The sequence below is a fragment of the Parus major genome, chromosome 1, assembly GCF_001522545.3.
Source record: "Parus major isolate Abel chromosome 1, Parus_major1.1, whole genome shotgun sequence".
NCBI classification, from domain to species: Eukaryota; Metazoa; Chordata; class Aves; order Passeriformes; family Paridae; genus Parus; species Parus major.
Window position 1 is genome coordinate 72,252,975 of NC_031768.1, and position 12,432 is coordinate 72,265,406.

General features: G+C 41.6%; 1 protein-coding gene across 1 annotated transcript in view; it reads right to left on the reverse strand.

Annotated features, from left to right (window-relative positions):
• Window positions 1-9,718: 9,718 nt before the first annotated feature.
• Window positions 9,719-12,432, reverse strand: part of DDX10 (DEAD-box helicase 10) — a 158,887-nt gene continuing 156,173 nt past the window's right edge. The window contains exon 18 of the mRNA XM_015640809.1: window positions 9,719-10,403. Coding sequence (XP_015496295.1) covers window positions 10,217-10,403 — 187 coding nt within the window. The 3' untranslated portion in view covers window positions 9,719-10,216. The remainder of the gene's footprint in view (window positions 10,404-12,432) is intronic.

The window sequence follows — 12,432 nt, forward strand, 5'->3', positions numbered from 1 at the left end:
TCTGCTCCTGTCATAGCAGGCATGAGCTCCAGCACAGAAGGGCCTTGTTCTCAGAGTGACACTGTCCATGACACACCATTAGGGATCAGCCAAGAGGTTGCTGCCCCATAAAAATATCTCACAGAAATGTTTCTACCACTAAAGGAAAATCCTGGAAAAATCTCTCATCAGCCCCAAAAATGGATCATGAGTCAGCTCAGCTAAACCAACTCAAAACACTTCAGCAGCAAGTTGGCTGTGTCAGAGCCTGTTATCACCTGCTATGAATACTTGTCAAACCAAAAGAAAAGCTGAGGCAACAGCAGATTTCTCATATTTCTGGTAAGAACACATTTGCATTACTGCTAGCAATGAAGGATCATTAGTGTGAAGTGTTTGAACACATGCTGAGAAACAGCAGCAAGTGCACAGGCAGGGCAGCAACATCACAGATCACAGGAATCAGAGGGCTTCAGAGTGTGCAAATCCCAGCATCCACTACTCCCAAAAGGGCATCCCTTTCCCCATCTCTCCTTGCTCCCTGACCATCTGTTCTCCTGCCAATCTGTTTTGATTTCAGTCCCTTCATCTCCTGCATGGAAGACACCAGGTGTTTCCTCATGTCTCACATTAATACACTGAGCAGAAAAACCCATGTGTGGTCTGAACTGACACAGCTCCCTTTGGGGTGATGCTGGTAGACACCAGCTACACTTCTGGATGGAGAAGAAACAACACAGAAGTCTCTCCGCCCAGACAAAATAGGCTTTATTCCCTTGACAATCTTTTCAAATGCCCTTCTTTGCAGCCTGTTCCTCAGAGGTTGGAAATACCCCTCTGGGGACTTGTTCCACCTGCCCTGCAACTTTCATCTAGGTAGAGAATGAGCCCAGAAACAGCCTGAGTGGATTCATGTCTTCTGTTTGGCAGAGCCTCTCTTGTGTTTAATAGATAAAATTAAGTCCAGCAGCAGAATGGGGATTAGGATGGGTTTTTCAGATCTGAGCTCAGGTTCTGTGGAGTTGGGATCAAAAGTGAAGCATTTTTTTCAGCAACATCAGCCCTGAGGCCACCTCTGCTCTTAACAAATCAGCAGGAATTTTATCACTGACCTCGAGGCACAGAAAGTACCAAAAATTTCAGAGATGACCCAGTCCCTTTCAGATGCTTCAAGCAGTAGTTAAAGCACTATTTAAATACACAGAGTTCCTCCTTGATCCTGCAGTTTCAAACAAGGCTAGTAGGCTGATGCCAGCACTTCTCCAGGCAGTGATGTGCCCAAGAGGGAATTACCAGGAGACTCTCCCAAGGCAATAAACCTGATGTCTTCTTTTGGAACAAAAGCCGCAGGCAGCTGCAGGATGTGCACCTAAAAGACCACTGCACAAAGACTTGTGCTCTCTTCCCAGCACTGGCACTAGCTCAGCATTCACCTGGGGACAACAGCCCTGCTCATACCATCCTTAAAATCCTCAGCAGAGACTGTGCACTTTCATTAGCCACAGCTGAATCCCAGATTAGCAGCTGAAACACCTATTTTTAATTGAAATGAGTCATGATAGACAGATTTGCATTGGTGTTCATACTAAAGCTGCTCTTTATAGGGCAGTCATCGATTAATCTGATCATGATCATGGTTTTCTTAATGATGTGGCAACTCAATTAAACATATTTCTTAAAGTGAAAACTTCCTTTTCTTTCTCCAAGCGAGTCACTGCTCATTTCCATTCTCTGTCATCTTTCTTACACTCTGCATAACATCAGTGTCTTAAGAATGCAGATCACTTCCTTGAGGCTTGGCCAGGAGTCTTGGTGTCCATGTAGGGCACCACTTGTCCAGGAGCACCTGTTGCACCAGGGATACACTGTGGAGTTGCAAAATAAAACCAGGATGTTCTCTTAACAGCTCTCACAGTGGACCAGAGATCACCCAAGAGCAGTGGTCCTGCTGGAGGGGACACTGAGTGTTAGGGAGCACATCTTTTCCTCTGCTCATTAGCTGCTGCTTCACAGAAGCAGAAGCTTAAGAATCTTAAGAGGAAGAACCTTACACACTTTTCAGATGACACACCAGGGGCTACAGCGAGAGCTGGCAGTGGAGAGGTGACACATTTCTCACTCCAAGCACACATGAACCATGATGAGCCTGCAAAGCCTGATGTAGTTACAAATGGAACACACAAATAACCAAAGCCACTCTCCACAGATAGCCAATTGCAGACAGACCATGAGTTACCTGGAGACTGATCCTGTCACTGAAGCATGCAAGGACTAAGGTGGGGGAAGATTGGCCTCTGGTGAAAGGAGAATTCATGACCCTGACCTGGGAGGCAGCAACCCCACATTTCAGAAAAGGTCATCCTTGCACAGGCACACATATACAGGAGCACTGCAGAGGTTTGCAGCATTGTCCTCTGCCCTGCACAGCTCCAGCCTCAGAGGGACCCTCAGCCTGGCTTTGATGTTTGCACTTGGAGTGGACACAGCAGGTACACAGGGAACAAAGACAGACAGCCGAGAGGAGTCAGGGCAGTGGCAAACATGCCGGGGAGGGTGGACAGGCAGCCACCAGCCCCTCGCCAGGGAGGACCATCGGCAATTCTTTGGGCTGTCACTGAGCAGATGTTTCCTGTCAAATGTGTGGTAATGCTCATTAACACAGCAGATTAGGAAATGGGGAGCTAGGGGGCTGAGAAGAGAGGAAGGGGTATTTTAGATGACTTAGCATAGGGGATCAAACACTGAGCTTTGCATTTCCCTAATAAAACACTCAGCATGTGATTTGGTGGTGCTGCTTGCTCCTGCAGAATCTGTGGCTGCTGCAGCCACACACATTACTGAGCACAGAATGAATGCTAACATCTCTGCAGAGCTAAATAGGCAAGCTCATATTTTCACTTAGTGGAGAAAAACTGCCCCTCTTAATGCTTTATGACTTGACTGACAGAAAGGAAATTTCAGTGTCTGTGCAAGCAGACAGGAATAGATGGGGAAAATTATGAATATTTACAATACAGAGGAGACTATTTGGGTGAGATATTGAATATTATCCAACAGAAATGTGAGTGGAATTGTTGTTAAATGTATAAAATCTTATATTATCACAGAGGGAGTTGTACTTTGAAAATCCAAAATAATTCTAAATAGCTAATGCAATGAAAGAGCTTATAATAAGTACAGTCTTGCAAAATGGCATAGCTGGCCAATCACACTCATCAAAAAAAACAGAGGATTTGATTGAATTCCAGAAAAGACTAAATGACCATATTTAGTCAATCCTGCACTCCCTTGCTTCCACATCAAATAGGATAGAAACTACAACCTCAGATGCTTGGCAGGAAAAGAAGAGAGCTGAATACAGAATTTTACCCTCCCTTGATTCTATTTAGCAAGTTTATGGAGGAGAGCTGTTCTTTTAGCCAGGGGAATTCTGCATCACTAACAGATTGGCATTGTTTATGCTGAAACTGGGTGCTGAAGAAGCAAATTAGTTTGTAAAAAAAAGTACCAGCATCCACAAGAAACAACAGAAAGAGTAAATGGGCTTAATTAGTCATTAGACAAGGAACTGGATTAATGTGTTCTTACACATATTTAAGAAATACAAGCTCTTAATCCTACCCAGTGCATTTTTTTCCTTGTGCTGGATAACTCATCTTCATAAAGAGGACTCCTTGAACAGCTGTGTGGGTCAAGGACCATGTCTTCCAGCAGCCACTGAGCAGGTGCTGTACCTGAGCTTAGCCTGGGGGAAGGCAGCAGTGGAAGTTTCCCCTGCACACCAAGTTTCCCCTGCATGCTGGTCCCTTGCAATCCACTTCACTGCTTCTCTGCTAGACATTGCAGTAGGAAAACAAATTACAGAGTTAAAAAAGAGAAGCTGTCAATGAGAGGCTTGAATAAAAAAGCTCCTGGGCCAGCCCCTGACAGCTGACATCCTTGTGTCACCTCATCACTGCCTTGCACTGCAGCACACGTTTGCCAAGGGACACCAGCCAGAGCACTGTGCTTCTGCCTGGGACTGCTTCCCCCCTCTGATAGGTGAGGAAAGGTTTTGGCAAGAGAATGCCAAAGCCAAGCTTTGTAGCTCCCTACAGTGTTCTTTTTAATTTTCTTATTTTCCTGATGGAGGATGGAGAGATTTACAAAGGAAATGTCAAAAAATAGTCAGCTAAAGAGAAGTATCATTCTTTATCTCTTGGAGGACAAAAAGGGCTCGTGTACATTCCAGACAGAGTGAAACAGGATGATTGCTGCTCACTGTAACCTCACTGCTAGCTCAATATTCTGATTCTCAACCATGTCCCAGGTCTTCACCAACCGAACATCCCCACAGGTCAGGAATACTGAGGACAAGCTTAGCAGCATCCATGCAGAAATTGTGCCATTTACCATGACCTGGGATTTGAGAGCAGGACATCTGGTTTCCCTTTGGAAACAGGGTCCATCTGCAAGCTGACCTGTCATCATTTGAGTGTGTGGTACTGAGTGAGATGACACCAAATCATTTACTTAATTCCAAGCATTTCTCTGTTTTCTCTGCAAACACTAATGAGCATTTCAGTCAAATCAGTCAGGTTAGGTTTGCACAGACACTCTGTTTGCTTCAAGGAAAAAAACCCTAAATTTTTGGGAAACAGGTGCAGGGTAACACTGACATGGGGAATCACATCTCCCAGTTGGATGATTATCCCCTTTCTGGTGGCAACAAGTGTCTCCATCCCAAGGGTCCTTGTGGCAGCCTCTTCCCACCCATGAGGAGTTTTTATGGGCAAGCCAGGGCACCAGCCTGAAGCACACTGGCAAGTTTCTGAGTGCAACTGAGAGTGTACTGGAGTAGACTCTCCTCATTCCAAGGGAAAGGATTCACATTTGTATCTACTTTAAGAAGCAGAAAAAGTCCTCTCAAAACCAAATTCCACAAAGGACTGGTAGCCTCTTCAAACAGATGAGAACTGTACTCAGGGTAATGGCATAAAAAGGCTGTAACCTGCTGAAGTGCAATTTGTTAAGACATTTGTGATGACAAGCAAGCTCAAATAGTTCCCAAGCCATATTCATTAGCTTTCACTGACCTCATGGGATAAAAACAAGTTGCATTTCAGCATAATCAAATGCATTTGGTGGGAAGGAGTATGGCCATTAAGCATCCAGACCAGAGGAACTGTTTCACTTCCTTAGGAAGTGCAGCACAATGTATATATGATAGACTTGCAAAAACCTGAGTTATATTCCATTTCACCTCAAGTGTGATAAGCTCAAGCACATCAACACACTTAACAGCAAGTTCAATTTACAGCAAGTTCAATTCACAGCCTGTACTTACACATTGCTCTTTTTTAGCTTAGCTTTAGCATCAGAGGGACAAGCTGTGCATGACATAGAGGACTCCTGTAGTCCCAGAGAGGCCACAGCCAGGAATTTTATCTTCCTCCAGGACCCCATACGTGATTAGGAGAACAATGCTCATTAGATTCCTCTTAGTGCAGCTGAAATCTCAGCACAGCTACTTCTCAGCTCGAAAGGATTTCAAAAACTGCTCAACAAAACTAATTTAGTTTAATTAAACTTATCTACATTTTTATAGACAAAGCACATCTCAGACAAAGTGCAAAACTTACAGATAGCATTGACCCAAGAGATTCCACTCCTGGGTAAAGCTGCTAGCTGATAGCCCAGTGTAATTTAAGCAATCATTTTTACATGACTGAATCTGATGAATAGTTTTCTTTGTGAAAAATGGCTTCTGGCCAGACATGGACAAAAATAGGCAATGAACAAGGCATTCTTGGAACAGATCAACTTCTCTCTACTGATTTAATTGTAGCAATACCTCCTAACAGACCTGAAAAGAATCTTTTTCTGCATTAGGCTTTCTAATTCCTTGATGATTTTGACTGACTGATTTGTCTTTGAAGTTGGGAGAGCATTTCATTATAAAAGTGTGCACTGCTTTATTATAAAATGTCCACATGGCACAAACTAATGCCTTGATAGCAATTTATGACTTACAAAGATGATGGCATTCCATTTTTCTGGCATCTACCTCCACCTTTAAAGATAAAATTTGCAGATGCTTCTGAGAATAAACCATCCATTTGGAAGGACAAGACAAAATTCAGAGGAGCTACAAACACCAGAGAAGAGAGCAATATAACAAACAAATCTAATGAAATGTGGTCCTGAAGTGAAGGTAATTTTCTTTTCTCACTAGAACTGTTTATTGAAAATTGTATGTCTCTTGGAGTTACCTTAACTGTGTTCTGGATCTTGTAGCTTGAAGCACGCTGGATGCAAGGTTTGGCTCCACTCTGTGCAGGGTCCCTTTTAAATTAACAACAGAAGTGGCTGCTGCACAAGAGCTACTGTCCTTCAGCTGCCTGTCACCAGCCTTCTGCCCAGTTCCCAGAATGGGCAGCATAAGGACTCATCCCTTCCAGGACAGGACAGGACCAACCAGCTTATTTTAAACCTCAAGTTATTTGCCACAGGGAGGTCACAGCCGGGGCAGTGACCTGCACTGTAAAAGCAGTAACACCCTGTGCCACAGTGCATTTCTGCAGCAGCTGCAGCCTACCACAGCTCAGCATCCCTGAGCATACTCCATCTCTCACAGAATATAAGCATCAATCAGGTCAAACTAGAGAGCAGCACGATAAAGAAAAATCCCCATTAGCAGCCTTTACTAAGAGACATTTTCTTTTTGTATTTAGTATCAGTTTAGTCATATATATCCAGGATTACAGGAACCCACAGGGTCACTTCGGTATCTTCAGATCTTGTACTGTGTTTTATAGTCTGAATTGAATGTTCTCTACCACAGTTCTCTGTTTTTTAATGTTTTGCTTCAGGCATTTCTCTCTCTTTATGAGTACGGCCAGACGGCAGGACACACCAATCAATGCTCCAGCTGAACTCAGTCAGTTGCAGGAGGAATTATTTCTTTATTTCTATTCATATAATTTTTAAGGAAACATACCCATTTAAAATGTTTAATATTAATTTGCAATCCCTTATGTTAGAGCCTAAATTTCTTATCATCTTCACACAATTGAATGTGCAGCATCAATAAGGTCTTTAAAAAGTGAACACTGAACAGAAACTTCTATGATGCTGAGGTTAACACTACCTCTGCTATGACACATTTCATGTGCCTCATGAAAATACTGCAAGCTATCTTCAGTAGCTAGCACATCTCGTGTCAGTCTGTTTACCTGATCGAAAAAACCCAAACCCTTCAATGCTCTCCTGACTTTCACACCCGACTTCCAGTTTTCATCCAAAGAGGCTTCAAACAAATTGTAATAAATTATCTGGCAAACAAATGTCTTCATTATTTTGTACACAACAAAGAGAAAAATTTATTCTGAAGAAAAACCAACTAAACTGTGCCATTCATTACATAAATGCCTAATGTGTATCTTCAGAGTTAGCTGCATGTAATAGAATAGATCTTAATGCTATACCCAGCTATAAATCAACACACTAAAACCATTCTAGCAGCAGAAGGAAATCAACCACTATTAATATAATATACAAATGCAAACTGATCTGAAAAGGCATTATTTGAAACAAGACTTCCTGCTTGGCAGTTCAAGAACGTTTCCTGGCCAATGGTCTTGAAAAATACTCAGCATCTTACTCAAGAGTTTTCCACCCCTCCTGAAGGAGCCTCCAAAGGGGGTTTTCCATGGGTGGCAACTTATAAGGGTGAAGAAGCCTGAAACCCATCCCAGCAGACAGTGCAACACCTGAAAGTTACAATTCTTCACAGAAGGCAGTTCAGATGCCAAGTGGGAGGCTGCTCTTGATAAATCACAAGTGATTTAGGAGTTGCAGATCAACTACATAAAGTTACCAAGGAAGTCTTGGATACGATTTCCCTGCTTCCACTTCTCCCATGTAAAGCTGGGACTATAACGCTTAAGAAATGCAACCTTGCGAAAGCTTGACATTTATTCTGATGCTACAGTGGCACTTCTGGGACCAGGAGAAAAGGAGATAGATGATGGGTGGCATGCCCAACTAGGCCTGCTCCTCCTGCCCATTAGCTCTGGACACACAAGCCAAGTTTTTCAGCATCAGACTGAGAGGTCCCCGGGTGTGAGTTGAAGCAAGCTCCCTGGAAAACACCCTTCAGTCAAGCGAGTCCTGAGACTGGCATGTTTTGTCTATTTGTGTTTTTCTTAGACCAGAACAACATTGCTAGAAGCAGGGCTGGCAAGAAGCCCATTAAAGCAGATCTACAGCTCACAGGACCACAGCTGCTTCCCAAAAATGCTGAATGCTGGATTTTTTGTCTTACTACTTCTAGCATATGCAGCAGTTACCTGTTCTTACATACACTTGTGGCATGGAGCATCTGCCTTAATCCCCTTCCCTCCTCTTTTTCACATGGCTTCATTTTTATATACACACCATTGCCTCAAGGACAGACACATTTGAAGTAGATGGGATTCTATTTCAAGGAAGTAAAGTAACTTACTTCTGCTTCAAGCAAGTTAACTCCCTAAGGATTCAAGAAACACTGTCTCAAACAACATAAATACATTAGAAACTTCATTATCCAAAAATACAAAAGTAAAAGCACTTGAAAAATTATTTTTATGCAGACAAAAAATTATCACAAGAAGTGCACCACAATCCTTCCAACATGTATAATTTAATTTTTAGTCTTACTGTTCAGTAGATAAGAATATTTCTCTCCCACTTCAGCATATAAATACGAATATTCTAGTCAGAAACAGTAAGTCTTTTGGATTTTTACCTGCTTGCCTCAACAGCAAGTATTCATGCTTCTTAGAGCACAGCTTTGATTTGAGAGATATCAGGTGACGTACAAGACAACTGACCACCACCAAGTACAATATGAATGTGTGAATATCTCTAAGAAGTACACACCACTGTATGCATTGTCATCCATATCCATATCCAAATCATCTTTGAGCAGCTTTCTGCTGGTGGAGCTCTCAGCACTGCAGTTTTCTGCCTTCCTCCACAGCTCCAGGAGCAGGAGCTCTGCTATCCCAGCACAGACAGATATTTGCTGAGGCTGCTCATTACATTCACTGCAGCCATTCACACGATGGCACGTGGGACACGTGCACCAGTCACAGCAGCACCACAGCTGATCCTTCTTCATTAACAGATTCATCAGTGATGCTGGTCCCAGATCACAACATTTTCAAGGCCCACTGTGGCACTGTAGACTAAACAAACACTGTACATCAGCTGCCAAGCAGATCCCATCTTTCATGTTTAGCTGTTTGTGAAACTCAGTCATTTCTTCTCAATCCACATTGTCAGGAAGGAGCAGATGGCAGATGTGCTCTGCCTATAATATTGTTTTTATGATACCCTGCCTGCTGGCAGAAGAGTGGAAGAAACATTTGGAGGCAAGAATTTGCAGTATATTTTCAGTTTTGGGTAAGTGAGCTAAAAGACAGCATAGAGTACAGGGAGAAGAGGAAAGGGTTGTACTGAATAGGTGATGACAGATTCCTGTGACAAAAAAAAAAAAGTGATACTGACAAAAAAGGAGTATTTAATATGTTGATATGGAAAGACCAAACAGATGAAACTATGAGACGTGTTCTCATTCATATGGGATTCAAATACAAGACTCAGGTTTCAGATTTTAAAAGTTGTTTTCTGAATTGCCTAACACCAGTGACAGAATCATAACAGAAATGATACCTGAAGGATAAATAAATGCTTTCATAACAAAGCTGAGACACCATTAAGTTTACATCAAGGCTCTAGAAATTTTTATTAAAATATTCTTAAAATATGTGCGTTATACACAGAAGAAAGTACATACTTTATTTTTAAATAATATGATCTGAGCTGCCAACAGTATTTTTTCCTTAAAAATTTTAGTACACATATATCTTCCAAAATAACAAACCTGGAATAGTCAAAAAAGGAACATCCTGTTTTCAGTTAAGCAAGATGAAAATAAAATAACTGTTTTAAAACTTGGAGATTTAAAATTATGAACATGCTACTGCAAAATTACACCTGGGGATTTAGGTTGAAAAGTTCATTTAGAAAGCCTTATAAATCAAACCAAATATTGTCTATAACCTATGAGCCAATCTAAGGCAATCCCACTTCATGTGGAACTCATTTATCTACATTCACTGGTACCCAGCTGCCCAGATGCCAAATTCATTTTGTGTAAACTACTGACAAAATTGTGGAAATGTCTCAGGAAAGAAAACCTGCAGAAAAATAATTAGTTGTGACTGTTGAGCAGATGTAGTACAAGCTCTTCATCCTCTGCCAGAGAAAGCCCAGTATCTAATGGCAAACAGGGGTCCTCCTCTTGGCTGAATTGCTTCTTTCTTTTCCGTGGCATTTCTTCTGCTGTGACATCGTTGTTACAGTTTCTCCTCTTTCTTCCAGTCTTCTCCTCAAGTTCACTGCAGAAAAAAAATCAATTAGTCTTTTTAGCAACTGTGGTAATCAATATCATCATGTAATCTAACAATTCCTTTTAAACAAGGCAAATTTGTGTCAAGATAAGAGCAAACAAAATTACAATTCAGAAGGGTAAAGCAATGAAAGCTGATAAACTCTGAATGTCTAAATTAGAGCTGCTCTCAGACTGAGATGGTGGTGGTGGATGTTCTGCTGTCTTAATTGATTATATTGTATCAAGATATTGCTATAAGTCTTATCTAATATTTGCTGCCTAACACAGCAACAGACAACTTGACAAAACTGATTTAGTGATGTGTCAGTGGACCTTGACATGCATTCAAGATCTTGCCTACAATAAATACGCACCAAAATAACAGAACTGTCCTTTGATTGGCAAATCCTACACTTAATACTGTTTTGATCTGGGACTATCTCACTTGATCACTCCCTTTCTTTGAGGTATTTCCCTTGGAAGCTACTAAACACCTCTTTGCCACGAGAGGAAAAGCCCAAACCCAGTCATTTTCCCTGGTGAATTCCCATTTCTTCTGCTGTTTTTTTAAAAGACTCGATGGAACAGCCTTTTGCAGCCTTCAATCTGGATGAAACAGCTGCCAATCTGTTTCATCTGGCTTCTACCATATGCCCATGTGACAACAATGGGAGATAGGACAGAGCTTACATGCATCTTCATGTGGTTTTTGTCCAAAACACAGAAAACATGCTAAAAATCTTCTTATCTAAGTTTAAAAGAATCTAATAAAATCTGTTCTAAGATATATCTGTGAATCAGATTACGGAGAGCTGGCTGTTGTACACTGTAGGGTAGAATTCATACCCTCAAACCAGTAAAACACAAGCCCTCATACTTCAAACCTTCCATCCAAACAAGATAACTGGAACAAAACACCATTCTCAGCTTTTCATGTCTGTATTTTTTAAAACATAACAAAAATAGAAATGGAACTTAAAAAACAGAGTGAAGGCTTTTCTAAAAAAGTCGGTTAAATTCAGATTTTCAATTAACATTTGCCAAATTTCTACTCAGAAAATTCAGTTTCCTTACATAAAAGTTTCAATGAGAATTTTTTCATGTCCAAAACTTTTACAATTGCGTAAGTGTAAATATAATGCTTGTGAAATGTTCCATTCAGAAACACTGTTTAGACACTTAACAATGAGAAGCAGCAGTTACAATAAATAGCTCTAACTGGGGAATACTGTCCTGAGAATCAACACAGCAAAGGAACCCAATGCCCAATTCAACCCACCTTCAGCTGCCCACCTTATTTTTTTTCCATTACTAGGACTAATTAACAGTCTCAGTTTCACCACTCACTGGAAACCAGGCTAACCCAACCATTAACCCCAAACATGGCAGCTTTCAGCAAGTTCCCAAGTGCTCTCAGAGAGGGATCAGCAGCACAATGCAGCTTGTACACTGCGCTTTCTGGCTGTCCCTCCACAGAGAAGGAATTATTACAGGACATCTGACAGCCTGGTGGGCTGCACAAGTATGACCTGCCTCCCTTTCTCGTCCATCCCACCTGTCAAAAAACAGTGCCACCTTCTGCCTACTCATTATAGCCCAGAGGAAGGAGGGAAATCCTGTAAGAAACACCCTGCATTTCCACAATAAAGGTAAATTAAATACCCTACCTTTATGTTGTACTTCCCTGCCTACCCAAGAGAAACAGTGTAAAGAAACATGGTCTAGTGGAAGGTGTCCTGGACCTAGATGACCCAAAAGGTCCCTTCCAACCAAAACATTCAGTGATTCCATGAATAGATGATGACTGCCCCAAATACTCACTTTTCTATAATTCACAGGATATAGCAACTTTGCTGCCTTTGAGCTGTCATTTACATGGGGGTGGCTTTTCAGGGCTCACTACCAACATTTTACTCCTTTTCTGGGGAAAGGACTCCCGTGTTTTTCTCTGTAGTGGCTCTAAGATATTCCATAAATGCTGAAGCCATACTGACAGTACATGAAAATATACTGAAGCATAAAGAATTCTCACTTTT